Source organism: Antechinus flavipes, chromosome X (assembly GCF_016432865.1).
Source record: "Antechinus flavipes isolate AdamAnt ecotype Samford, QLD, Australia chromosome X, AdamAnt_v2, whole genome shotgun sequence".
Classification (NCBI taxonomy): domain Eukaryota; kingdom Metazoa; phylum Chordata; class Mammalia; order Dasyuromorphia; family Dasyuridae; genus Antechinus; species Antechinus flavipes.
The window spans coordinates 82,299,913-82,327,328 of record NC_067404.1 but is presented as its reverse complement, the minus strand read 5'-3'; the positions used below and the strand labels follow the sequence as shown (position 1 = coordinate 82,327,328).

Below are 27,416 nucleotides of genomic sequence, written 5' to 3'. Positions count from 1 at the left end.
ATCTATATATCTGGGGTAATGTAAAAATTTTTTAGGCAAAAAGGCGTCATGAGTAGAAAAAGTTTAAGAAGCCTTGTTCTAGACCACTGGCTACAAGACAGATTGTGTTGGGCTGGGGGAAATTAGAGAAGACTTTAAGGAAAAGATGGCACCTGAGCTGGAAAGGAAGAGGAGGACTGGAATACAGAGGAAAGAGTTGTGGACTAGAGTATGTACTTAATTGTTGTTGTTCAGTTGTTTTTCAGTCACAGCCAACTCTCTGTGACCCTGTCTGAGGTTTTCTTGACAGAGATACTGGAGTGGTTTGCCATTTTCTTCTCCAGCTTATTTTACAGATGAGGAAACTGAGGTAAGCAAGGTTAAGTTACTTGCCCAGAGACACACAACTAATAAGTACCTGAGGCCAGATTTAAACTCAGGAAGATAAGAAAGAAAGAAGAAAAGAAGGAAGGGAGGGAAGAAAGGAGAAATGAAGGAAAGAAAGAAGAAAAGAAGTAAGGAAGGAAGAAAAAGAAGGAAGGAAAGAAGAAATGTGAAGAAATGAAAGAAAGAAAGAAGAAAAGAAGGCAGGAAGAAGAAATGAAGGAGTGAAAGAAAGAAGAAAAGAAGTAAGGAAGGAAGAAAAAGAAGGAAGGAAAGAAGAAATGTGAAGAAATGAAAGAAAGAAAGAAGAAAAGAAGGCAGGAAGAAGAAATGAAGGAGTGAAAGAAAGAAGAAAAGAAGTAAGGAAGGAAGAAAAAGAAGGAAGGAAAGAAGAAATGTGAAGAAATGAAAGAAAGAAAGAAGAAAAGAAGGCAGGAAGAAGAAATGAAGGAGTGAAAGAAAGAAGAAATGCAGGAAGGAAGAAAAGACAAGAAGGAAAGAAGAAAGAAAAGGAAGGAAGGAAGAAAGAAAGAAGAAAAAAGGAAGGAAGGAAGAAGAAATGAAGGAGTAAAAGAAAAGAAAGAAGAAAAGAAGGCAGGAAGAAGAAATGAAGGAGTAAAAGAAAAGAAAGAAGAAATGAAAGAAAGAAAGAAAGAAGAAACGAAGGAAGAAAGAAGAAATGAAAGAAGGAAAGAAAGAAGAAAAGAGGAAGGAAGAAAGAAAAAGAAGAAAGGGAAGAAGGAAGAAGAAAGGAAGGGAGGAAGGGAGAAAGGCAGGAAGGAAGGAAAGAAAGGAGAAAGGGAGGAAGGGTGGGTTAGAGGGGCCCCAAATGGTAGCTCCAGAGGGCATCCTGAGAGGCCAGCTAGTTCAACCCCTTCATTTGGCAGAAGAGGGCACTGAGGCGCAGAGAGAAGGAACTTAACTGAAGTCCCACAGAGAGTTAATGTCTTGGAAGAGCCGAGCCTCCTGAATCCCACCGAACCATTCTCTAGGCTTGGCCACATGGCCTCTCGCTTGATGGAAATTAGCACAGAGGGCTCCATTAGCCCAACGGGCCCGGCTGGGGACCCAGTAGGAGACTCCATTTTGCACAGAAAGTCTCCGCTTTTGCTGCCGCTCCCCCCTCCCCTCAGTGGCAGACAGCAGCTGGGAACAGATTTGATCTCATCCTTCAGCCGCTCAGAACTGCCACGCTTTCAGAAACGAGGGATTATGGGCCAAATAAAGAGCAGCTCCCAATTCTGCTGCACTGCCCTGTGGCCCAGCCCTTTCTCCTCTCCTCCTCCCTAAAAAGAGGTGCTCCGAGTTCCTTTCCAGGCCCCTCTATGGGCAAGGCAGCTATGACCATCTTCCCATTTTCACCAATGAAGAAACTGAGGCTTGATGAGATTACAAAGTGGCTCATTTATGGTCACCCAGTTAGTAGTCAGGACCCAAACTCTAACTCAAGCCTTCTGACTCTGAGCAATGATTTTAAGACCCACTGAACACAGGGAGGAATGCTAGCTCCTCTGTGCCTTGATTCTCCAACAAATAAATGGGTTTTCTTCGGATCATTTCTCCCCTGGCTTGCTAAGTACAGATCATCCCTGGATGGACACAAAGAAATTGGCAGCGATGAAGAGACAGTGGTGAGAGCAATCGACAAACACTTCTCACCAAGTATTTATTAGGCCCCTACTGTATACTAGACTCTGTTCTGGGTGCTGGAGATACAGGGACAAAAGCAAAACAGCCTTCACTCTCGAGAAGCTTACAATACGGGGAGGGGGAGACAACATGTACCAATGTAGACCCAATAGAAATTGGCATAAGAGGGGACAGGGAGCCCCTCACAGCTGGAGGATCAGGAAATACTTGGTGCAGACGCTGGCACTTGAGCTGAATCTTGAAAGGGGAGAGGGGAAGTGGGGCAGGGGAGCTGTTCACACATGAGGGACCATCCAAGCAAGAGCAGAGTAGAGCTGCCCATGACGCTTGGGCAGCGAGAAGGCCAGTTTGACACCGCATCCATAGCGTTGGTGCGGGTGAGCGACGGCTGCTAAAGTGGGCAAGGTGGGAAGGGGCTAGCCCAGAGGGGATGCACAAGAGAAGGTTGTGGGGGGGAAGGGCCCCAAAGAGGGGAGTTCCTGCTTTATCCAGTAGGCAACACTGAGACTTAGCGCCTTAGAGGAAAACGGGGCTGGCAAAGGGCGCTGGAGTCCAGGGCCTGGGTGCAAGTCCTGGCTGGATTTCCCAGCCGCCTCCCCAGGGCCTTTCTTTCCTTTCTTTCTTAAAGAGGAGGGGTTTGGATCTGAGCATCCTAACAGCTCGAGATCTTATCAGTAGATGTCATATGGAGTCTGTTACTAAGACAACACTAATGTTCCAGGGGCATCTTGACTTAAGGCCGATGTTAAGATTTTGCCAATAAAATAATGTGGCCACTGGGACGGAGCCCTAATTGGCCAGAAGGGCACCCGGAACCCAAAATCATCTGTGGAGGGAGAGAGGGAGCAGGGAGCAAGGTGGGGGCCTGGCTGGGGTGGAGCTTCCTTGGTATCTGGCTGAGGGTGAGGGGATGGACGAGAGAGAGAGGGAAGGGCACGGCGTGGTCCTTTCCTAATTTAAATAATCATCTTTGCCAACCTGCTGTTAAGACCTGCCACTTCTACCCACTAAAGGAATATCTGCATTGCCAGCAACGCCTCCTGGGCCACAGCCCCATCTTTCTCGCCTAGTTCTGGTTTTGATCACACTGGCTTCCCCATATACCAAACTGGCCACTTGAGGCGGTCTGGGCTTACGCCTCTCCACGGCATCCCCACAGCCTTCTACCTTTGGCTTACTTGAGTCTCTGGACAAAGATTCTAAGAGGTTCACGATCTCAGAGTTTCTGCCGCCAGGCCGAAAGCACTAAGGAACAGCAGAGACTGGTGATGGTCGCAGAGACGGAGAGAGACACCCAGAGAGACCCACAGAGAGATGGAGAGAGACATTGATGCCGAAGCCATTTTGACCAAGGCCTTGCTCATTTTGGCAATCCTGAATGCCAGAGAAGGCTGGGGCAGGCAGGGCAGGCTGCAGCTGGAAACAGCTGGAAACTCCTTTCCCAGCAACCTGGTACAAAGGACATCCAGCAGTCTGTCAGCGCATCAGCGCCAGACTCAGAACTCCAGCTGTTCCGAAGGAAATGCTAGAGAGAAGCTGGATTTGAAGGGAGATCCGGGATGAGGCAGAAACTCTCTCAGGAGAGAGTTGGAAGGGCCTCTGATTCGTCCCACAGGCTTCTGGGGCATCTGGGTGAGGAAGGCCTCAGCCCTGGGTTTCTCTGAGGCTGCCATCCCCTCAGAGAGGGGGTGGGATTAGAAAGGATCCCCAGCTTCCCCTCCCCCCACCTTCAACTTTAACCTTTCGTCTAAGTTTGCTTCTCCCAAGGAATTCTGTTCTGCCACAGGTCGGATGCTCTCCTGGAGGCTGGACCACACAGAGAGAATGGATCGCGGCTCTGTTCCACCTCTCTGACCCGTCTGCTGGGAAATGACGGAGGCTTTGTTTTTAGCTAAGCTATCCTCCAGCGTGACTGCTTTTTGGCCGTTGACCTCGGCTAAGTCACCTGGCTGCTCTGAGGGGCGGTTTCCTTCTCTAAAATGGCTGTGGGAAGAATACTTGCTGCCCAGGAGCAAATGGGCTAATGTATAGAAAGCGGCCTGGTAGTGGGATCCAGCATCACCGCTGGCTGCAAAGTGGCGCTCCCTGTCCCAAAGGGCCACCGTGGGGCTCCACCACCCTGCCGGGCTGGCCCAGGCTGCACTCTTTGTAGTTCTTGGACCACTGTCTCACTGACAGTCAAGGTTCTCAATGTTCCCACAATCCTCAGGGGGACTGGAGAGGGAGGCCTGGGGAGCAGGAAAGCTCCCTGCTGCTCCCCTCCTCCAGACTGTCTGTCAGCAGAGGACGGCAACTCCAGCTCCAGAAGGCGCTACCGGCCCAGGGCACCGACACTGGCGGCAGCCAGAGAAGGAAGAAGGGAGACGGGGAAGGGAGGGAAGGACGCTGCCCTAAGACCCCCGGAGGCCCTGTCCAAAACTCTCCCCTCTTCAGAATCTGGAGTGAGGAAAAGCCCCCCAAGGGAGGTTGGGAAATGACTGGGTGAGCGTCTCCTTGGTGAAGATGTAACCAAAGTGGGGGAGGGCTTTAAAGCACATGGCAATCTTCCTGCAAGAAGGGGCAAAGCCTTCCCTGACTCCCCAGGAAGGGACTGAAGACCAGCATTGCCCCCCAAGTACAACGGCACACAGGCCAAACGCTGGGGTCCCGCCGAGCCCTTGGCCCAGCGTCTCCAAGCTCGTGGCAAAGCTGTTCCCAGTCACTCGGTGGAGCAGGGGACCTCCAATGAACGCTGGCCGTCCTCTCCCCTCAGACCTCCGAGCTAAGCCAAGCAGACTCTCAGGGAACTGAATCCTGGACTTTGGAGCTGCACAGCTCCCCACAGGGCCCAGCTCCCCACAGGGCCCAGCTTCCCTGGGATCCCGGGCCTCTGGAACCTCCCCCAGAGGGGGAACCAGTCTCTGCGCAAACACTTCAGGGTTGGGAGCTCACTCTACACCAAACCCACTACCGGCTATTCAGAAGGGCCCCCTCTGAGGCTTCGAGAGCTCTCCCTAAAATGGAGGTGGACTCTCCCTCCCTGCAAACCTCCTCCATTTGTCCTAAGTGTGCTCTCGGGACGCAGAGCAAGACCAGTCAGTCCCTGGACCACATGGCAGCCCATCAGCATCTCAAAACAGTGATTGGGGGACATCCCTACCCTGCCAGACACACACACACACACACACACACACACACACACACACACACTCACACTCACACACACACTCACACTCACACACACACTCACACTCACGCACACACACATGATCTTTTCTCCTTCAGGTTAACCATCCCTTGTTTTCTCACCTCATTCTCACATGACATACAAGGGGTTTCCTCTAACCCCTCTCCACCACAATTGCCCCCCACTATCAATTGGGAGCAGGTCTAAGTGATTACCGACCACCCTGCCATAATAGCTCCCTACAACTCTGAAAATGGCTGATTCTCTCCCCCACATCACCCAAGAATCCTAGAGTGCCCCCTTGCCAGGGAGTGATCCCAAAGCCTTTCTGGGCCCCCCAAAGCCTAGTGAGAAGTGGCACTCCTTTTCACTCCCGATTTCTCCAATGAACTCACCTGCCCTGCTCCAGGAAGGGCTGAAAAATTCTGCTTTTTCCATCACAGAGGCGCAGGTGCCCAAACATCCACATGAAAGCGACCCCAAGCCCTCCCCGGCCAGCCGGACAGAGCCGGAGAGGGAAGGAGTGGGCAGACGGAGCCGCCAGGTGCCTCAACTGGCCTGGCCCCTCTCTCTGAGCTCCCCTTCCCGGCCCACCCGAAGCCGGGGCATGGCTTCTTGAGCGCAGGCAGTCCCAGAGGGTGGCCCGGGCTTCTAGGCCAATGGCGGCGAGGTGGCTTTAGGGGCAGGGGGCTGCCACTTGGTTCTCCTGCCGACACTCCCTGTCCCAGCAGCGGGGCTTGCGGCAGGAGCCAGCACACGGAGAAGCCGATGTCCACTCCCACTCCTGCTCCACAGAGAGAGGAAATGAGCAGGAACTGGCTGTTTGAGTCAGCTCCCTGGTCTATTGTCACTGCCCAGGCCCCCTTCCTTCCCATGGTCCCCAGGGGGCAGGGAGGGAAAGGAGGAGGGTGAAGAGAGAGAGAGAGAGGCAGTTCCTCTAAGTTCCCCCCTCTCCCTCCCTTCCTCCTCCTCTTTCTCCTCCTTCTCTGTCTGTCTGGGGCTCCCCCCTTCCCCCATGCAACCTGGAACAGGCTGTGAGTTCTGACCCTGGCCATTCACTGCAGCCAAGAACATGGCAGGAGAGCCGGGCCCTGCTGTTGACCAAGCGGGAGGGAGAAGCAGCTTAAGGCTGAGCGGGCCGCCTGTGCCAGGGCCCTGCCTGAAATGGGGACCCAGTGGCCGGGCCAAGTAGAGTGGACCGCTGGGAGGAGGGCAGGCCCGTCCCGGAGGGAGGAACTGTCCCCAAGGAGGACAGAGGCGGTCCAGAACCGTGGTGCTGTTCCATCTGTTTACTTCACGGCAGGAAGGGGGAGGCAAAAGCCCCAGTCTGCCCATCTGTCCAGGCCTCTCCGTCTGTCCAGACAGGAGGCCGCTGCGAGCTAGCGAGTTCGGGGGCTGCTTTCCAGCAGGCCGGAGAAGCATCAGCCCATCCCCGAGACGAACAGGGGGAAACAAGTGCTTGTCAAGGGCGGCTCTTCCTGCTAGCTGAGAGCGTCAAAAGAGGGCAGGGGAATGGGAGAGACTTCTGGCTTTTTTCAGGAAGAAGAAAGTCAAAAGAGAAAGGATTTCCTGGAGTCTCCCGAGGTTAGCTCCCATCCACCTTGGCTCTCCCGCGGCTCACTTCTAACAATAAACCTCAGACTTATTGAGGCATTTCCCGCTCAATTTGCAGGCACAGGAGGCCCTGGGGGAGCCTGAGGTAGAAGGACTCCAAGTCAGAGGAAGTAGCAAGGAAAGATCAAAGGATGATCAACAAGGCTACATCAGAGTTCCAGCTAATGAGACTAACGTGTAACAAGATGCTCATGTTTCTTTTTCTTTCTTTCTTTCTTTTTTTTGCTGAGGCAATTGGGGTTAAGTGACTTGCCCAGGGTCACACAGCTAGGACGTGTTAAGTGTCTAAGGCCAGATTTAAACTCAAGTCCTCCTGACTTCAGGGCTGGTGCTCTATCCACTGCGCCCCCTAGCTGCCCCTACAGTCTGGTTTCTAATGTCATCATTCGACTGAAACCACTGTCCCCAGTTATCCCTCATCTTTAGTTGCCAAATCCAATAGCCTTTTCTCAATACTGACTCAAGCTCTTTGCAGCCTCTGACACCATTGGCTAGTCTCTCCGAGCTTACCCTCTCTTCCCTCGAGGTGTTCAGAACAGGGAAGGGGGGCCCTCTCTCTTCTGGGTCTCCTTCTCCCTCTCTGACCACCTGTTCTCGGTCTCCTTTGCCAGCTTTCCCTCCACATGATCCTTTGGGTGTCCCTCAGGGCTCTGTCCTGGGCCCCCTTCTTTTCTGGTTTCCTTTAAGTCTCAGCTAAAGTCTCATCTTCCGCCAAGAACCTTTCCCGGCTTCCTTAATCTTAACATCTTCCCTTTGAGATCACGTCCAATTTATCCTTTATCTAGCTGGTTTGTGCGAAGCCACGGCAGGCTGTTTCCCCCCTAGACTGGGAACTCTAGAGAGCAGGGACTAATTTTCCCTTTCCTTGTATCCTGGGTTCTTAGCATACAGTAAGCGCTCAATAAATGTTAGCCGGCTGACTGACCGACCTCTGCCACATCCTGGCTACATGGTCAAGGACAAGTCATTCATCCTTTCGGTCTACCGGGCAACTTTGGAGCCTAGGAGTCCCTGAGAAGGTGCCCACCAACCCCAGTGAGTTTCTTTACCCGCCAGGACTAACAAAACCCCAGGGTGACCCCCCCACCTTAGAGTGCCCAGCTAACCACACACCCATAATGTTGTGAGGAAGGGAGCTCCATTTTTACAGAAAAGGCCAAAAAGAGCCCAGGATATGTTCCTCCTCCTTCTCTTATTGATCCACCCATCTGCTGGCTCTGCTGCCAATTAATGAGCAGAAGCAGAGAAAGGCCACAGTGGGCCTCGAGAAGCTACTTTAGGCAGAGCGAGTGGCGGGAGGGCCTGCCTGACGGAGCCGAAGCTGCCAAGTGGCCCGGTGTGGCTGAGTGTCATCGGGAGCACAAGACAGCCTAAGGCTTTCTATAGAGAAGGCGGTTCGAGATATTGGCCGTGGCCACGTGAACTGAATCGGGACAGCAGGAAGGCAAAAAGAAAAGGGAGCTGTTCCTGGAGACCGGGCATCGAGCCTCCAGCACCTACTGTGTGTCAGGTACCAACCTAGGCTCCGGTTGGGCACAAAACTGCTGCTGGCCAAGGTGCTGCCCCCTTGGGCTCTGCTCGGGCTTCCCAGCCAGCACCACCCCTTCCCCTGGCTGAGAAAGCCCAAGAAACGCAAAGAGCTCCTCTGAGGGCACAAATACTAAATGGCACCGAGACAGTGTAGCACAGAGAGCCACTATCGGGAGGGTCTGCTGGGTTCGGCTCACGCACATGACACTCGGAGAGCTGTGTAGCTAGGGACCAAGTCATCTCTCTGAGCCTCAGTTTTCTCAGTTGTAAAATTGGGCTAACAGTACAGGGGGTAGCTCCCCCTGCCAGGGCTATTGGGATCCTACAGATGAAGGGTTTGGTGCCAGACCCGTCAAGCGTCAAGGCCTAGGGGCCAGGTAGGGAGTTTTGTGAGGGCAGTGTCTTCTGTCAGAGTTGTTCAGACTGGGCTGGGACGGCCCCCTGTGCCTCAGTCCCCTTCCTCCCTTTCGTTTCTCTGGCCCTGTTTCTGCATAAGCCCCATCTCTGTACTAAGCATGCCCTGAGGAGCCCCGCCCTGGGGGGCCATGGGGTTGGGATGAGGGGGTTGCAGTGCTCTTTGGTTTCTGACTCCTCTGAACCCTCCCTCCCTCCCTCCCTCCCTCCTTCTTTCTTTTTTTCTCCCTTCCTCCCTCTTTGTCTCTCTTCCTCTCTCCTTCCTTCTCCCCCTCTTCTCTCCTTCCCTTTCTCCTCTCCTTCTCTCTCTCCTTCTCCCCTTCCTTTCTCCTTCCCTCCCTCCCTCCTTCCCTCTCTTCCTCTCTCTTTCCCACCCTTCCCTCTCTCCCTCCTTCCTTCTCTCCCTCCCTCCTCCCTTCCCTCCCTTCTTCTCTCCCTCCTCTCTCCTTCTCTCCCTCCTTCTCTCCCTCCCTCCTCCCTTCCCTCCTCTCTCTTCCTCCCTCCCTCCCTCCCTTTCCTGCCGCTGCCGACTTCCCTGCAGTCACTGGATTCCCAGCAATCTCTGAGCCAGCCAGATGTTGCCTAAGAGATGGTTCCCGGACCAATGGGAACGCCGCTGTGCTTCTGCGGCTGCTAAGGAAGCCCTAATGAGGGCTGCAGGCAGGCTCAGCTGGTCCCCTGCAACGCCCCCTCCCCCCCCCCATCTCGCAGCCGGCCCGGCCAGGGCAGGGGCAGCCTTGCGGAGGCTGAGGGTGGGCCCCGTTTCCACCTTCCGCCTCTGCTGCCTCCCACTGCCGGGCCCCCTCCCTGGCCTAGCCCTTACTGCTCCTGTCGGCCGGAAGGGCCGGAGCTCGAACTCTTCTAACAGCGGAGTTTCTGGAGCCCCCACCAGTGGCGGGCGCTGTCCAAGGTCCGAGCCTCAGGCGGCAAAGAGATCGAGTCCTTCACCCTGGAGCCCCCTCGTGACCTTACTCTGTGACCTTACCTCGCCTGCTTCTCGCCGTGTTCGCATCTGGTGCCCGTCCTACAGCACCCTGACCTCCCTCAGTCACCCGCACCCCTTCTCCCAATTACTCACTTCCTCTTTCTCCATAAATACACTTGCATCTACTCTAGAGGCAGCTGGATGGCTCAGTGGATAAAGTGCTGGGTCTGCAGTCAGGAAATCCAACGTCTAAATATAACCTCAGATACTTCCTAGCTTGTGTGACCCTAGGTAAGTCACTTAACCCTATTTGCCTCAGTTTCCCCATTTCCTCTAAAATGATCTGGAGAAGATCTTTGCCAAGCAAATCTCATGCAGGATCACAGACACAACTGAACAACATCAACTCTAGTTTAAGCATCTCTTTTTGGTGACCCTTTTAGTCACGCCTGTAAACCACGGGGGTCTCCCCATGCCTTGTCTCGGGCCACCTTCTCTTTCCCCTCCACATCATCTCACTTGGTGATCTCATCTGCTCCATAGGCTTAACCGCGCGGCGAGGTAGCCAGTGGATAGAGTGTTGGGCCTAGAGTCAGGAGGAGACGAGTTCAAATCCTAGCTGTGTGACCCTGGTCAAGTCCCTTCACCCTGTTTGCCTCAGTTTCCTCATCTATAAAATGAGCTGGAGAAGGAAATGGCCAGCCATTCCAGTATCTTTGCTGAGAAACCCAAATGGGGTCGGGATGAGTTAGACGTGATTGGACGATGCCGATAATTCTCAAATCTACCCATCCTGCCCCAATCTCTTTGCTGATCTCTAGTCCTGCATTTCCGACTGCCTTCGAGACATCCCCCCCTCTGGATCTCCAGTAGACATCTTAAATTCAATGTGTCCAAAACAGAGCTCATCAGCTTTCCCCGCAAACCCTCCCCTTTCTAACTTCCCTCTTACCATCCTGGACATCGTCATCCTTCCGGTCTCCCAAGCTCACAACCTAGCTGACCTCTCACCTTCCCAAATTCAATAAGTTGCCAAGTTCTCTCTTTATGGAATATCTCCCCCTTTCTCCTGACACCGCTACCACGACGGAGCGGGTGCTAGTCACCTCACATCCGGACTACCGCAACGGCTCGCTCACGGGGCAAAAACAGAGGCTCTCTGTCAGCCGGCACCATCCATGCGTGAAATCGCTGGTTACGGCAAATAGAGAATTATTGAATGCTGTGGATGAGTTCACTTACCTTGGCGGTGTACTTCCCGGGGATGTACACACTGATAATGAGGTTGACACAGGCACTGTCAGGGCTAGCTCAGGGTCTGGGAAGCCCCAAAGGAAAGCAGGAGAGAGAAGGGGTACTAGCTGTCTACCAAAGTGAAAGTCTACGGAGCCGTCGGACCGACCTCGCCGTGGACGGTCTCCCAGCGTCGTTCCAGGAAACGGAATCGCCTCCATTTGAATTGTTATAGGAAGATTCGGAAGGTCACCTGGCGGGATCAGGTACCAGGCACTCTGGCTGAACTGACAGAAGTTCAGACTCTGAGGCAAAACTGCTCTGGCCAAAGTTCCCAAGGATCTCTCACTTGCCAACTCTGACAGCTTTGGCTCATTCCTTCTTCTTCCTGAACTCTCTGCGGCCTCTGACACCGTTTAATCAACGTCTTCTCCTGGATCCTCACTCCCCTCTCTTGTTCTCTCTTGGTTCTCCTCCTACCTCTCTGATCACTCCTTATCATTCTCCTTTGCTCAGTCTTCATAAAGAGCATGACCCCTAACCCTGGGGGCATCCCAAGGCTCCACACTAGGCCTTGTCTCTGTAATCCCTCATTTGGTGAACCATCAGCTCCCAGCCTCCCATTCTCATCTCTCTAACAGATGACTCTCAGATCTCTCTCTCCAGCCTTTCTCTCTCACCTGAGCTCCCATCCCACTTATAATACATTTCAAACTGGATGTCGCACAGCTCTCTCAAACCCCATGTGTTCAGAATTAAACTCATTATCTTGCCCCTAAACTCTTCCCCTCTTCCAAACTTCCCTATTTCTGCAGGGACACCACCATCCTTCTGCTCTCTCATATTATTAAGCTCAGCATTGTGCTTGATGCCTTCCTCATCCTTATCCCGCATCTTCTCCAGTCAGTTACCAGATCTTTCAATTTCTAACTCCGCAATATCCCTCCCCCTTGACTTCTTCTCTCCCACCTTGGTTCAAACAGCCTCCTATTTAGTCTCTCTCCCTCCAGTCCCTTCTCCCTCTCAAACGTCCCCCTCTTCCAATCCATCCTCCACTCTGCTGCCAAAGTGATCTTCCCAAAGCACCGGCCTCATAGCATCACTGTCTCTACTCAGTAAACCTTGATGGCTCCCTATTGCCACTGGGATTCAACCCTAAATGCCCTGTTAGGCTTTTAAAGCCTTTCTTGCCTCCCCTTGCCTTTCCAGTTTTCTCACACTTTACTCCTAGCCATACATTCCACAATCCGGCCAAACTAGCCAACTTCCTGTTTTTTGTAAGCAATTCTCCAGCTGCCATCTTGGTACATTTGTGCTGGCCTACCCTCATTTCATCTCCAGCTGTTAGAATTGCAGGTGTTATTTGAAGCGCGCGCACACACACACACACACACACACACACGCACACGCACAGTAAAGGTAAAAGGCTAGAGCACAATATATTATGCTTCAGCTGAAGTAGAAAAAAAGCAGGGGTAGCAATTCTGCTTTCAGACAAAGGTCAAAAAAATCCAATTAAAAGAGACAAGAAAGGAAAGTACTTCTCCCTAAAAAAGGGACTATAGACAATAAAGTCATGCCAATAATAAACTTTTACGCACCAAGTGGTACAGCATCCAGATTCTTAGAGGACAAGTTAAGTAAATCACAGGAAGACATGGACAGCAAAATTCTACTAGCCAGAGACTTCAACTGTCCCCTAGCCAGAGACTTCAACTGTCCCCTCTCAATTTAGCACTGGGATAAGGCACTGTGACCAGGAGGGATTTATACCAGGAAGGCCCAGCTGGTTCAATATTAGGAAAACTATCAACATAATCGACTATCTCGAGGACAAAAGTAACAGAAATCATATGGTTATCTCAATAGATGCAGAAAAAGTTTTTGACAGAATACAGCACTTAATAGTATCAAAAACACTTAAGAGAATGGGAATAAAAGGAGTTTTCCTTAAAGTGATAAGCAGCATCTACCTAAAACCATCAGCAAGTATTATATGTAACGGGGATAAGCCAGAAGACTTTCTGATGAGTTGGGAGGGGTTCCAATTGTTCAGTGATGAAGAGAGCCATCTGCACCCAGAGAAAGGACTGTGGGAATTGAGTGTGGAACACAAGATAGCATTCTTACTCTTTTTGTTGTTGTTCGCTTGCGTTTTATTTTTTTTCTTGTGTGGCACAATAATTGTATAAATATGCATACATATATTGGATTTAACATATATTTCTACCATGTTTAACATATATTGGATTACCTGTCATTTAGGGAGGGGCATGGGGAAAGGGGGGGAAATTGGAACGCAGGATTTTTTGCGATGACTGATGCTGAAGAATTGTCCATGCATATGTTTTGAAAAATAAAAAGCTTTAAAAGAAGAAGAAGAAGAAGAAGAAGAAGAAGAAGACTTCCCAATAAGATCAGGTGAAACCCTGATTATCACCACTATTATTCAATACTGTATTAAAAATGTTAGCTTTAGCAATAAGAGAAGAAAAAGAAATCAAAGGAATTAGAGTAAGCAATGAGGAAACAGAACTATCACTCTTTGCAAATGATATGATGATAAACTTAGAGAATCAACTGAAAAACTGCTTGAAATAATGGACACCTTTTGCAAAGTTGCAGGATATAAGATAAACCCATATACATCAACAACGTTTCTATATACGACCAGCAAAGCTCAGCAAGCAAGAGATAGAAAGAGAAATTCCTTTTAAAATAACTGCAGAGAAAATTAAATATTTGGGTGCCTACTTGTCAAGACAAATCCAAGAACTACGTGAACACGATTTCAAAACATTTTTTCACACAAATAGTCACATCTAAACCGCTGGGAAAATGTCAGTTCCTCATGGGTAGGTCAAACTAATATAATAAAATGACAATTATACCTAAATTAATTTACTTATTCAGTACCATGCCAATCACACTACCAAAATTATTCTGTAGAGCTAGAGAAAATAACAATTCATCTGGAAGAACAAAAGGTCAAGAATATCAAAGGAATTAATTTTTTTTAAACCAGAATTCATTTTGAAAGTAATGATAGCTTTTTATTGTTCCAAGTATATGCAAAAACATTTTTCAGCATTCATCCTTGCAAAACTCTGTGCTCCAAACTTTTTTCCCTCCATCCTCACATCCTCCCTCCCCTAGACAGCAAGTAATCCAACATAGGTTAAACGTGTGCAATTTTTCTAAACATACGTTCATCACAGTGCACAAGAAAAATCAGATCAAGGAGGGGAACGTGAGAAAGAAAAACAACAAGCAAGCAAACGACAACAACAAAAGGTGAAAACTTTGTGATCCACAGTCCCTACAGCCCGCTCTCTGGGTGCAGATGGCTCCCTCCATCACAAGTCTATTGGAACTACTCTGAATTGTCTCATTGTCGAAAGGAGCCATGACCATCAGAGTTGATCATGGCATAATCTTGTTGTTGCTGTGTACCATGTTTTCCTGGTTCTACTCACATTACTCAGCATGAATTCATGTTAAGTCTCTCCAGGCCTCTCTGAAATCATCCTGCTGATCTTTTTTCACAGAACAATAATATTCCATAACTTTCATATACCATAACTTATTCAGCCATTCTCTGACTGATGGGCATCCAATTCCTTTCCAGTTCCTTGCCACTACACAAAGGGCCGCCGCAAACATTTTGGCACATGTGGGTGCTTTTAAGAAAATTTTTTTTTAATGCAAAGGAAAGTGACCTGGCCACGAGAGATCTAAAACTATATTATAAAACAGCAATCATCAGAATTACTTGGTACTGGTTAAGAAATAAGAGTGGCAGATCAGGGGAATAGATTAGGTACACAAGCCACAGGAATCACTGCCTATAGTAATCTACTGCTTGATAAACTCAAAGACTCCAGCTTTGGGATAAAAACTCATTATTTGACTGGAAAAACTGGAAAAAGAATATGGCAGACATTAGGGATAGACCAGGGATTAGTGGACTAGATTAGGTACACAAGCCACAGGAGTCACTGACTATCATAATCTACTGCTTGATAAACTCAGACTCCAGTTTGGGGGATAAAAACTCATTATTGACTGGGAAAACTGAAAAAGAATATGGCAGACATTGGGGATAGACCAAAATTTCATACCATATGCCAAGATAAGGTCAAAATGGGTTCATGATTTACACAGGAAGGGTGATCTCATAAGCAAATTAGAAGAGCAAAGAATAGTTTAGTTGTCAGATCTATGGAGAAGGGAAGAATTGATGACCACACAAGAAACAGAGAACATGACGAAATGCAAAATGGATCATTTTGATTCCATTAAATTAAAAAGATTTGCACAAACAAAATGAACACAAGAGAGATTAGAAGGAAAGCAAAAAGCTGGGAAAACATTTTTTACAGCCAGCGATACTGATAAATACCTCATTTCTCAAATATAGAGAGCACTAGGCTAAATGGATAAGAATACAAGTCATTTCCCAGTTGATAAATGGTCAAATGATATGAATGGGAAGTTTTCAGATGAAGAAATTAAGGGTATCTCTAGTTATATGAAAAAATGATTACAGAAATGCAAATGAAACCAATTTTGAGGTACCACCTCACACCTATTAGATTGGCTGATATGACAGAAAAGGAAAATGATAACTGTTAAGAGAAGAGCTGCGAAAATTGGAACTGATATATTATCAGTGGAGTTAGGAACTGATTTTGGAAAAACGATTTGGAACTATGCCCAAAGGGCAATCGAACTGTGCATCCCCTTTGACCCAGCAAAGGTCTGTATCCCAAAGAGATCATAAGAAGGGGAAAAGAAACAACAGGTAAAAAAACATTGAGAGCAGCTCTTTATGTGGCAGAAAAGAATTGGAAATGGAAGGGATGCTCATCAATGAGGGAACAGATGAATAAGGTGTGGCGTATGAATGTAATGGAATACTATTGTGCTATAAGAAACCATCAGCAGGATGATTTCAGAAGAACCTTGCAAGACTTGAACGGACGCCGAGTGCAATGACTAGAACCGGGAGAACATTGTACACAGTGACAGGAACACTGTGTGATGACTAACTACGAATGACTTAGCTCTTCTCAGTGATACAACGACCCCGGACAATTCCAAAGGACTCATGATAGAAAATGGCGTCCACCTCCAAAGAAAGAACTATGGAGTCTGAATGCAGATTGAAATGTATTATGTTTAGTTATTTTAGTTTTTCATTTTTTTCATGGTTCTGTTTTCTTTCACCACACGATTAATGTGTTAATATGTTTACATGCTTGCCCATGGGTAACCTATATTGGATTGCTTGCTGTTTTAGGGACGGGGGAGAGGAGGGAGGAAGAAAGAAAAAATTTGGAGCTAAAAATTATATTAAAAAATGAATGTTTAGGCCCAGTGGACAAAGCACCAGCCTTGAAGTCAGGAGGACCTGAGTTCAAATCTGGCCTCAGACACTTTGTGTGACGCTGGGCAAGTCACTTAACCCTAATTGCCTCAGAAAAAAGAAGAAGAAGAATATTGAAAACTATCTTTACATGCAAGTTGAAAAAAATAAAATACTATTTACAAAAAAAAAAAAAAAAAAAGAATTGCAGGCATCCTTCAAGCCTCAGCTCAGAACCTTTTGACCTTGTACTCTGAGAGGCTAGTCCACAGCCCTCCATCTAGCCCGACCCTCATTCTTCATTTCCTACCGATTCTATTTGTGTGCTTGTTGGTGCCCTCCTTAACGGGGAAAAAACTCCATGATGTCAGAGCATCCGTCACTTTTGTCTGTGTCCCTGACACCCACTAGGGCCCGTCTGGCAGTGCTGGGGTAGAAGCTTAAGAATAGCTCCTGATTGATTAATTGGTCCTACTTTAGCCATCCCCCAAGGTGGGCAATTCACACCTAGTGACAGAGCCGGGCTTGGAGTTAATTAACTGGCAGGACGAACGTGTGACCAACAGCAGCTCTTAGCTGTCTGAGCCATACACCTGACAAATCATGGCGTCCGGCCACGGCTATGAGCGAGGGAAGGCCCGATGTGACATCGTTTCTTCCGGTCAAGGCCCCACCTGGCCCACTGTAATTAGCTGGCCCGAGCCAAGCTTCCCTCCCTGCCTGGCCCGTCTCCTTGACAGTCACCTTGTTGCTGTGCACATATTCCTTGCCCTTCCGGTACTGTAACTAATTAAATCAATAGCCCGTTGCCCCTGGAAAGGGTGTGCCAGCCCACTACCCTCTCTGTTCCCTTCACCAAGCTGGGACTTTCCAAACCAACACGTATTTCTATCTCCTGCCCTCGGCCCAGGGCAGGGCACATAGCGTGCAGCCGAGCCATGCTTTTCTGTTCCTTTGTTCACACGTGAGATATGGTCCTGGCCCTCAGAGAGCTTACAATCAAGCGCAGGGAAGCGACACGCGCCTTCAAAGCCCCCACGTGGGGTATCTATCTCCAAAGAGAGTGGGAACAAGTAAGTGCAGGGAAATGGCATGTGGGCAGAGTCTCATGGGGAATGTAACCGGGAGTTAGGGCATGAAGACAGCTCCTCAAAAGGGACAAAAGTCTCTCAGAAAGTGGCTCACCACTTAGCCACAAAATTCTGCTAGAATTTATTAACCACATCCCCCAAACTTCCCAACTCGCCATCACCGTGGCTCTGGCGCTAACCATCCTGGGACAAAGGTGCTGATGTCTAATCGCCATGGCCTCGTGCCAAACAATCGATCGACAGATGCTTATCTGGCACTTACTAGGCGCCAAGCATTGTGCCATACACACGCAAAAAGGACCTGATCATTCAGGTCATCGTAAGGAACCCTGGAGGATCTGATCACCGCAGGAATACAGACCCGGCGAGCCTACAAAGGCCACACAACCATTTGGCAAACCCATTCCCTCATCCTCCTCTATAGGAAAAGCCTGTGAGCCCACGACCCAGCGTGGCCGACTCTTGCCGTGCTCCAGGGAAGCCGGAACCACTTTCTTTCCAGCCGCAAAGATGGCCTACGTGGAATCCAACGCATTTGGAAGTGTGATCTCTGACTACTGACTTTGTATAAAATTCACAATTTCGACTTCATTCAAGTAACCTTTTCCCTCCTTCCCAGTGGGCTCAGCAAAACCTGGGAGTTTTTATCCGATAGACATCTATTAAAAGGGCCTACTAGGCATAAGGTGCCGAAGATGGGGTGTGACAAGGTCCCAAGATTTACGTTTAGCTCCTGGGGGAGGGGAGGATGGAGGAGGGGGAGACGGAACTGCTGCATAGACCAGAACGGAAACACTACCAGACAGATTGAGATAGGGAAAAGGAAAGAATAAGAGAAAGTGCTTGAGGAAAATCCCAGGAGGTAGGGAAGATTCTGAGTTTGGGATTGGGGGAAGGCTGCTTGGCAAAAGTGGCCCTTGAGCTGAATCTTGAAAGAAGCAGAGGTGGAAGTGAGGGTTCCAGTCCAGTCCCGGAGGACCACAGGGAAAGGGAGGAGCTAGGTGAGGATGGCCAAGTCCAGAGAAGGGGTGGGCTTGGGGATTTTTTTAAAGGCCAACAGAAGAGGAGTCTGGGATCCCTATTCTGAGAGTGGAGCGACAGAGGCCACTGAGAGGTGTCGGGGTCTGCAGGAGGTGAGAGGAGGTCTCGGTGCCGTTGAGCAAGTAGAAAGAATGGCATGGGGGGGCCTCTGCCGGAGCAGAGCAAAAGGGACTGGAGGCCTGGAGCAGCTGCTGTGGGGATGCTGGGAAGGAATCAGAGACCGGAGAAAGCACTGCCAGCCACCAGGGAGGGCCCGACACGGGGGAGGTGATGTTCATTTGGAACGGTCCCTGTCTGAAGCTCCACCAGCGGTCAGGAGCTCAGGTGGAGGAGTCGGGAGCCCTAGAGTCAGGGCTGAGCGTTTGGGAACAGGGAGCAGCCCACGGGGAAATGGCTTCGAGGATGGAGGGTGGGACCTCAAGCTCCTTCTGGCTCTGCTCAACTGGGTGGCTTCCTGTCCTGGGGGCTCATTTCCTCCTCTGCTCGGTGCTGGGGTTGGACCAAATGACCCCCAAAGAGCCCACTCGGGGAACTTCTCTCGTGGGCCACTTTGGAGATTTCCGCAAATCACAGACTTCCAGGATCTCGGAGTTGGGAGGGAGCTCAGAGGCGGATGCCCTCCCCCCCCCCCCCCCCCCCCCCCCCCGGCCCTGCCGAGGAATCCCCACAGCCTCAGCATCCGGCCACCGCGGGGAGACCTGAGGGGGGCTCCATCCCCGCCACTGAGGCCCCTTCCATTTGGGGATAGCTCCCAGGGCCCACGAGCTCTTCCTTTCGATGAACTGAAACGTGCCTTCCTGCCACTTCCGCCCATTACTCCCGGGAAGACAGACGGCAAGGAGCCGGCCGGGGATGCTCGCGGATGAGGTTCCACGGCTCCCCGTGTCTCGGGAGGAAAGAGGGAGGCGAACGCGAAAGCAGAGCGCGGGGGCCGGCTTCTCGCAGGGGTCGGGGGGCAGGGCGCGTCAGGCCCCCGGATGGAGAGTGCCAAAAGACAGCGGCTCGTGCTCGTGCAGCCGAAGGAGAGATCCCTTCATGGCGTGGGCGTGGGCGTGGGCGTGGGCCTGGGCGTGCATGGGGGTGCCATTACACAGCAAGAAACAGATTCCTCTGTACAATTATCTGCATGTATCACATGGGAGCTCCAGCCCAAGAAGCCGTAGGTGTGCATGGGAGCCGGGGGGTGGGGGGGAGGGGGGGCGCCACAGCTTAGATAACAAAGAGCGGTTTCTGCAAAGCCTCGGTCCCCGCGCACCAGAATCCCACCGGACCGGACACAGACACAGCCCCAGACCCCCGACGCTAGCGAGCAAGAAACTTCGGGCGATGGCGGGGCCGCCGGAGAGCCCCGGCCTCGGGAGCCGCGAGGAGCCCCCCCTTCAGCCCAGCCTCACTTGCCCCCCCCATCTCCCCCCCATGTCAGGCCGGCAGCCAGAGTCCCGTGGAAGCCGGGAGCCAGGATGGAAAGAAGGTGCAGAGGAGAGGGAGCCCCCGAAAGAAGGGAGGGAGGGAGGAGGGGGAAGGGAGGAGTACCTGTTGCTGGGTGCATCCTGCTCTGCCTCTTAGTCCTCAGTTGCTTGTGGTGAGAGTTGCCCATCATTCTGTCCTGGACTGGCACCCTCCTCCTCCTCCGCCACCGCCTCCCCTCAGCCTGAGCCCCTCCCCAGGTGCTTACATCACCTCAGCTCCTCTGCCTCTGCTGGCGGCGCCCATCCTGCCTCAGGAGCCCTCTTCTGTCCCTGGCGTGCACCATTGCCCAGCCCCGGCCTTTCCCGATGGATGGACTGCAGCCCGCCAGGAGCGCTCCTCCCCAGCCTGCTCGCGCGCTCGCTCCCCCCTCCTAACCCTGCGCTCTCGCTCGCGCTCTCTCTCTCTCTCTCTCTCTCTCTCTCTCTCTCTCTCTCTCTCTCTCTCTCTCTCCTCTCCTCTCCTCTCCTCTCCTCTCCCTCCCGCCGTCTCTCCCTCTGTTCCTCCCTTCCTCCCTCCCTCTTCTCCCCCTCTCACTCCCCTCTTCTCCCACCCCACACCCTGGCCAGGGCACCCTTGCGGGAAATGCAGGGCAGTCTCATCTCTGTCCTACCCCAACCTCCTGCTTCCCAGGCTGCCCTTGCTCCCCCTTCCCCCTTCCCACGGGGCACTTCCCTGTGGCCCTGGCTACATTTGAACTCAGCCCCTGTGCTCAGCTGGCCTAAAGAAGCTGCCACCACCCCAGGTGCCCCGTGGCCAAGGCAGAGCCGCCAAAGGCACAGGGATGGCCACACTGCCAGGGACCGCGCTTGCCCCCAGCTGTGGGCAGTGTGGGGAGCCCTGGAGACCTGGCTGCCTTTTATATCTCTGCTGCCGATCCCCCCCCCTTACCCGCTCTTCCTGGGGCCCCGGGGAGCTGGCTGGGCACGTGCTGATGGCCCCAAAGCCCTGCAAGAGCTGCCACCTGCCAGGAGTGGTCCTGGAGATGCGAGCGGGGAGGCAGAGCTCCATCTCCTAGAACACAAGGCGGGGAGAGCCAGTGCTAAGCTGAAGGGGAGGGAGTCATCAGGAGGCCCAGCAGGCTGCCCCGCAGCCAGCTCTGGGCACTGCCCCTCTGTGCCCCCACCCACCCATGGCCTTGGGGTCTCCCTCAGCGGTGTCCGCTCTCAGCCAGATGTGTTCAGAGCTGCAGCTCAGGGGCTCCAGAGGCTGCAGGAAGGCACTCGGCCGAGGGGGCGCCATTCCCCGCTCTGACCCAACCACAGGACTGGGATGCCCAACTCTGAGCTCCCCGGGGAGCAACAGAGCTGAGAAGGGGACCCAGCACCGTCCCATTCTGTGGGATCCCAGCATATGACCCCTCCCAGAAAGCCCAATCAAGCAGCCCTGCCTCTGGGATGGTGGGTTAGAGCCTGATCTGGAAGGGGAGGCTCAGTTCTCCCAGAACACCCCAGAGAGTCTGCCCAAGATGTTGGGAAGGTCCCTTAACCCTCTGGGTAGCAGTACAGTGCCCAAGCTGGGCCATTCTGTCGCTCATCCCCAACTTCAGTCTGGTACCAAGCTCAGGCTGCCTCCCGTCCCGGCCGTTGCATCTCCATAGTGGAACCCTTGCTGCCATTTCTCCATGAGCACAGGAGATGAACAGGAGATGGCAGATGAAGGAAGGACCCAAATGCACTGTTCAATCCCAATTTGCCAAGTCAGGATTAGCACTAAACACAATGAGTTAACATGTAGATGCAGCAACCCCTGAGACCAAGTACCTGCTTAGCTCACAGAATGTCTGAACTGGAAGCAACCTCGGGGTCACTCCATCCAGCCCACACGTGAGCTTCCCTACGTCCCCAACTTCTCGTTGGAGACCTCCGGGGAAGGGAGGGATTAGTGTTCACACGTGAAGGCCACGGTTTAGGAAGAGTTTGATGAGCTGAATCACATCCGGGGTGGTGAAGGGCCCAGTGGGAAGGCCCAAGATTGGCTAACTTGAGGAAGAAAAGATTTGCAGGAGACATGTTGGTTCTAAGCCATCAGACTGAGCACTTGAGGGACTGTTAATATAAAAGAGGAATCCCATCCAAAGGGCAGGACTTGCAAAGAGGCATAGTTAGGCTTGACATCAGGGCCGAGTCCCCGGCGATAGCGGCCGGTCAGGAGTGGGCTGGGCTGCCCGCGTATGGCCAGTTGTTCACTGGGCGCGCTGCAGAGAAGATTCTCATTCAGCAAGGAGTCAGACCAGATGGCCCCTGAGGTGCCTTCTGACTCTGAGGTTCTGGGAAATCAGGTTATGAGGAGAAGATAGAAGAGGCTGGAAGGGCTCCAAAGTGGCCAGTAATTGAATTCTGCTTAAGACTTTCTCCCAGACTACATCTGTGGGCGGTTTCTGTTCACATCAGGTCTATGACGGGAAGCTAGTTATCGCCAATCAAACTCCAGAGAAAAGGCAAGAAACCCGCTAGAAATAAAGCCTCCCTCAAGCTCTTCCCTCCTCTATCCATTGTGACCACGGGGCAGGGAACGGGGGCGGCAAAGAGTCCTTTTGCCTTGTGAGCTGCTAACAAGAGCACCCCAAGACTCCAGCAAGTGTGTGAGTTGGGGGATGCCAGCTGTGTTTCCACCACTGCTCTGCTCATCAGGGAAAATGGAATGGTTTTTGAAAGGATGGAAGCAATGTTTCAAAGAACAGCTAAGAAAGAAGAGAATTCAAAGAAGCTGTCGGGAGTCCTAAGCTAACCAGGAGGTAGCGGGAGAGGAGAAGAGCTCCAGGACGTCCGCCTACACGGGATGCTGGGGAGGCGGGAATTGGGTCCTCGAGCCCCAATGTATAATGACGTGGGGTCACGAGAACCCAACCAGGAATGATTAGAGAGAGCAAAGATTAGGGGTGCTGGCTGCTGATGGGGCTGGAGAACAAGAGCCGGGTGGTATTAAGGCAGCCAGATGGTAACCTCCTACCAACGATGGCCATACGGGGAATGCATTATGGGATGTGAGTGAGAGCCGCTCAGGTTTTGGCGATCTTGACGGTCCCGGCTACTTCCAGTACTGTGCCGGGGTACTGCGACTCATGAGCAGAAGGTGCTCAGGAAGCCTGACTGGGGATTATGAGAACGAGGGTTTGCTTCTGTTTCCTCCATCAAGGACAATGATCTTGGACAGGAAAATACAGAACAGGAACTAGATTCTAGATAGGAAACTCACTATCAGGGAGGGGATAGTAGAACACCCAGTTGCCCTCGAGCAGTAAAAGTTACCCATCTATCCCAGGGAATGGAACGGCATGATCAGGGAGCCCTCTGCCCTTTTTTGGAACAAGAGTTGCTGCAGATCTGGGCCAAAGGCAGACAGAGTCCTGGTTTTCCAAAAAAGGACAGAGAGCAGAGCTTACGAGGCAAGTTGGCTAGCATTTATTAATCACCTACTATATGCTAAGTGCTGGGGACACAAAGAAACCCAAAAGATGGTCTCTGCTCTTGAGGAGTTCCTAGTCCCATAAGGGAGACAGCATGTAAACAACTCTGCAAAACCAACTCCAGACAGGGAAAATGCCATCTCAGAGGGAAGAAACAGGGCTAAGGATGGCTGGAAAAGGCTGCTGGCAGAAGGCACAACTTTAGTTAAGACATGAAGGGAACAGGAGGTGAAGATGAGGAGAGGAGAGGGGAGGGGAGGAAAGGAGAGGAGACAGGAGGAGATGGGAGGGAGAAGAGAAGAAGAGAGAGAAGAGGGCCCAGGACAGACCCCCGGGGGACACCCACAATTATCAACTGTGATGTGGTTGAATAAACAGAGAAGGAGTGGTCAGATTGGTGAGAGGAAAACCAGGAGCAAAAGTATCGTAGAGGAGAAAATGATCTATGATGGCAAAGGTCATTGGACCCGATTTCTACGTCTGGCAAAATTCTAGAATCTATGTCCAAGAGCGGTTAATGAAAATTGAGCAACGGAAGCTGAGATTGCAGAGAGTCAGAATGACATCATCCAGAAGAGATCGTGCCAAATGTGTTAGGGGCAATTCTAACTCCTGGTAATTGCCTACTGGCACATCCCAATGCTACAAGACACTGAGCCGCAGGGCCGACCACAGAGTGATGGCTTTACGGCACCTGCAGTCGACATTCAAGGCCAATGACCGAGTCCAGAGAACCGAGCCACGCCAGAAATTCAGACCACGAACAGACTTGACAGCACCTTTGTCTTTCAATTTGCCACGGAGTCCCTTATGGACCAATGGCTGCCTGGGATTTTCTAGGGAGACTTCACCACCGAGGTGATGAGAGCAAGCCTTTACCTGAACAAGTAGAGAATTTGCACCCCCATGAATCACTGCTCTAGAATTTTTGGGAAATAAGCAACATTGTTTCAATGTCCCTAGAACACAACAAAGATGGGAACGTTTCTCTATTGAAAGGGGAAGATGGGAAGCCATCTTTTATTGCTGGGCCTCCCTCCCCCACAATAGAGTGGTCTGACATTTAGGTCACCAGATAGCTTTCGGGATCCCCCATCTCCAACCCTCTCGAACTTTGGTCAACTATAAAGAACACGCTTCAGTAAATCTCATTTGGCTATCTAAATGATGTGTGCCGGTCCCCTTTTTCTTGTCCTAGTGTGGCTATGAATCGACTCCTCCTCCTCCTCCCCTTCCCTAACTTCTTTAAAGAGGCATTTGTTCTAAAGATGGACAGGAAACCTTGATCAATTTTCCTTTTTATGTTAAGAAAAATCCTGTGGATTTAGAATTCGCCAGACTAACCTTATTCCTTTTCTGACAAGAGTTACTAGTCTGTGGAAAGGGCAGCTAGAAAGCATAATAGATAGAATAGATAGAATGCTGGGCTGGAAGACATCTTCCTGCCTCAGACCCGTCCTAGCTCTATGATCCTGGACAAGTCACTTCACCCTGTTTGCCTCAGTTTCCTCATCTGTAAAATGAGCCGGAGAAGGAAATGGCCAAACCACTCCGGTATCTCTGCCAGGAAAATGCCCAGATGGGATCGTGACTGAAATAACAGAACAATCTGCAGATAGATCAGGGGCTCCTACATTTAATCATTTACCCACATCATCAGAATATCTGATAAAGTCTCTGATATTATCCCAGGAACAAGATGCAGAGATGCAGGCCACCTGATAGTACAATTAGTTGGATTCAGAACTGGTTGAATGACAGGGAGCAGTCGGTCATTTGTGGCTACCCAGAAGGAAATCTAATATCGGACTACCCTGGGGGTCTCTGCCGGGCGGTGGTATGAGCAGGAATTTAGCTAGAGGAATACGTATGCTCACGGAACTCGAAGATGCAAAAATTGGAGGAAAAGTTCATGTGTTGGAAGAGAGACTTATGGTCTAGAAGCTCTCAACCAGCGAATGATGGGTGAAGTCTACAGAGATGAAATGTAAAATCCTACCCTCCAAGCAAACAAAATCAAGGACAGGACAGGGGCAACAAGTACAGTGGCCGGACACCAGTTTGAAGCAAAAGATCTGTTGCCGTTATTTTGTTGGGGAGCGGAAGAGATGGCCTTCAGGGTCAACAATTTGTAACATAAATCTTAGGTTGTGTTACTTAATCTTAGGTTGCGCTAATAGGGGCCTACTGTTCAGGCCATATCTGGACGGTTTTGACATTTAAGGAAGAACACTGACAAAGGTGACCAGGATGGTGAAGAGATGGGAGACGATGGCACCCGAGGAACAGTTGAAGAAATGAAGGGTTGGTTGTTGAGCCGAGGGAAGCGAAGATCACTCTTGCTGAATCGCAACCTAAACTGAGCTGCTTTTGAAGGAAAGCAACATCCTGAAGGGATATTAACAATGGGCTGGCCATCGCTAAAGCCCACTCTGGCAGTACCGGCCATTGCTTTTTTTTTAATTAAAGCTTTTTATTTTCAAAACATATGCATAGGTGATTTTCACCATTCACCCTTGCAAAACCTTGTGTTCCAAATGTTTTTCTCCCTCCCTTCTCCCCCACCCCTTCACTAGATGACGAGTAATCCGATAGAGGTTAAACGTGCAATTCTTCTATCCATATTTCCACAATTGTCATGGTGCACGAGAAAAATCAGTTCAAAAAGGGAAAAAAATGAGAAAGAAAAAACCCAAGAAAACGACAACAAAAAGAGTGAAAATGCCATGTTGTGATCCCCACTCAGTTCCCACAATCCTCTCTCTGGGGGCAGATGGCTCTCTTCATCACAAGACCATCGGAACTGCTGGCCATGGCTAAGGTCCACCTTCACTGGCTGGCCATCATTAAGGTCCACCCTCACTGAGTAGTGACGGAGCTGCCCTCCATCTTTTGCTTCCTTTCTGTGGGACAGCCGGGCAGATGGAAGAAACGGTTAATGACCACAGATCTGTGGAGCCGATTGGCCCGTGGCCTTGAACTTGACCTTGGACTCGCTCACTTCCTGTCCCAGCCAGTTCTACTATCTGGGTAGATACGGTTTTGCGGGTCAACTGGGACCCTCTCTGAAAGATGCACCTCAATTGGAAAAGTCTGAGTTCCTGTGCTGTGTCCGAGCTGAGGTTTTCACTCCAGTAAAAGCAGGAAGCTCCCTCACTGTTTGGTTTCCCACGGTAACTCTGCTTGTCGCCATCAGCGGCCAGGAACTGCTGCAGTTGCTGTGGGAACCTAAGCTTGGAGTTTTCTGAATCTCCTCCATTTGTCTGTCATTTAGCTTGCAGGGACATTCTCTGCATGGAGAGAATTTTTATTTACCTGAATTGAAAATGCAGTTGGATAAGAGAGCTCAGAAGGCTCTGTCTGTAGCTTCAGAGTGACAGCTGGAAATGTCACTGGCAACGTGATCTGAGTTCTCCATTAGGACCTCACAGTCCTTGCAGTCTGGGGATCCAGAGAGCAGCCTGAATATCGCCCCCCCCCCATATCTGCTCCGTTTGGGGGAGCCATAATTTCCCTTCTCCCAGCCTGACTGCAAATAGGAAAGGAGAGGAATTGTTAAATAATAAAATAAAATAAAACGAGCCCCGTAAGCTCTGTCGAGGCCAGGGGCATCCTTGGTCAAAGCTGGGAGATCAGAAAGCCTGCTCGGCCGCTCGGCTCCGTCGAAGGACTGGCCTGCCAGCTCTGTGTGAGCCGGAAGCTCATCCTCCCAGGGGCTGCCCGGCCCAGGGCCTTATTCTGTTCTTTCTCAATCCGGTCCATTTTCAGATCCAGCTTCGGCTCAGGCTTGGAGGTCAGGGGCTAGTTCACATCTACCCTGCCTGTAGGTGGGAGCCCCCCAGTGGGAGATTCAGGGATAGACTAGTTTCTATCTCCTATTTAAGAGGAAGGAGTTGGACTAAATTGAGCCTTCTAGCTCCAAAGCTCACAAAATCTATGAGGGTCCCAGAGGTCCCTTCCAACTCTCAGTCCCTTCAGCCATTCAATGCATTATATTCAGCTGAGCCTGTGTTTTACCAGTTTTCCATGTGAGCCAGCTTCCCCAGACCATTATGACAGTCACAGAATCAGAGATTGAAGTGTAGACCTTAGAATAAGGACACAGTATGTCAGAGGGCCCTTAGAACACTGAATGTCAGAGATAG

The 27,416-nt window shown here is 50.9% G+C and overlaps 1 protein-coding gene across 1 annotated transcript in view; it reads right to left on the bottom strand.

Moving 5' to 3' along the window:
- NHSL2 (NHS like 2) overlaps positions 1–20,251 on the bottom strand; it is a 74,531-nt gene extending 54,280 nt beyond the window's left edge. Inside the window, exon 1 of the mRNA XM_051969215.1 lies at positions 19,929–20,251. Coding sequence (XP_051825175.1) covers positions 19,929–19,995 — 67 coding nt within the window. The 5' untranslated portion in view covers positions 19,996–20,251. The remainder of the gene's footprint in view (positions 1–19,928) is intronic.
- Between the last annotated feature and the right edge of the window lie 7,165 nt (positions 20,252–27,416).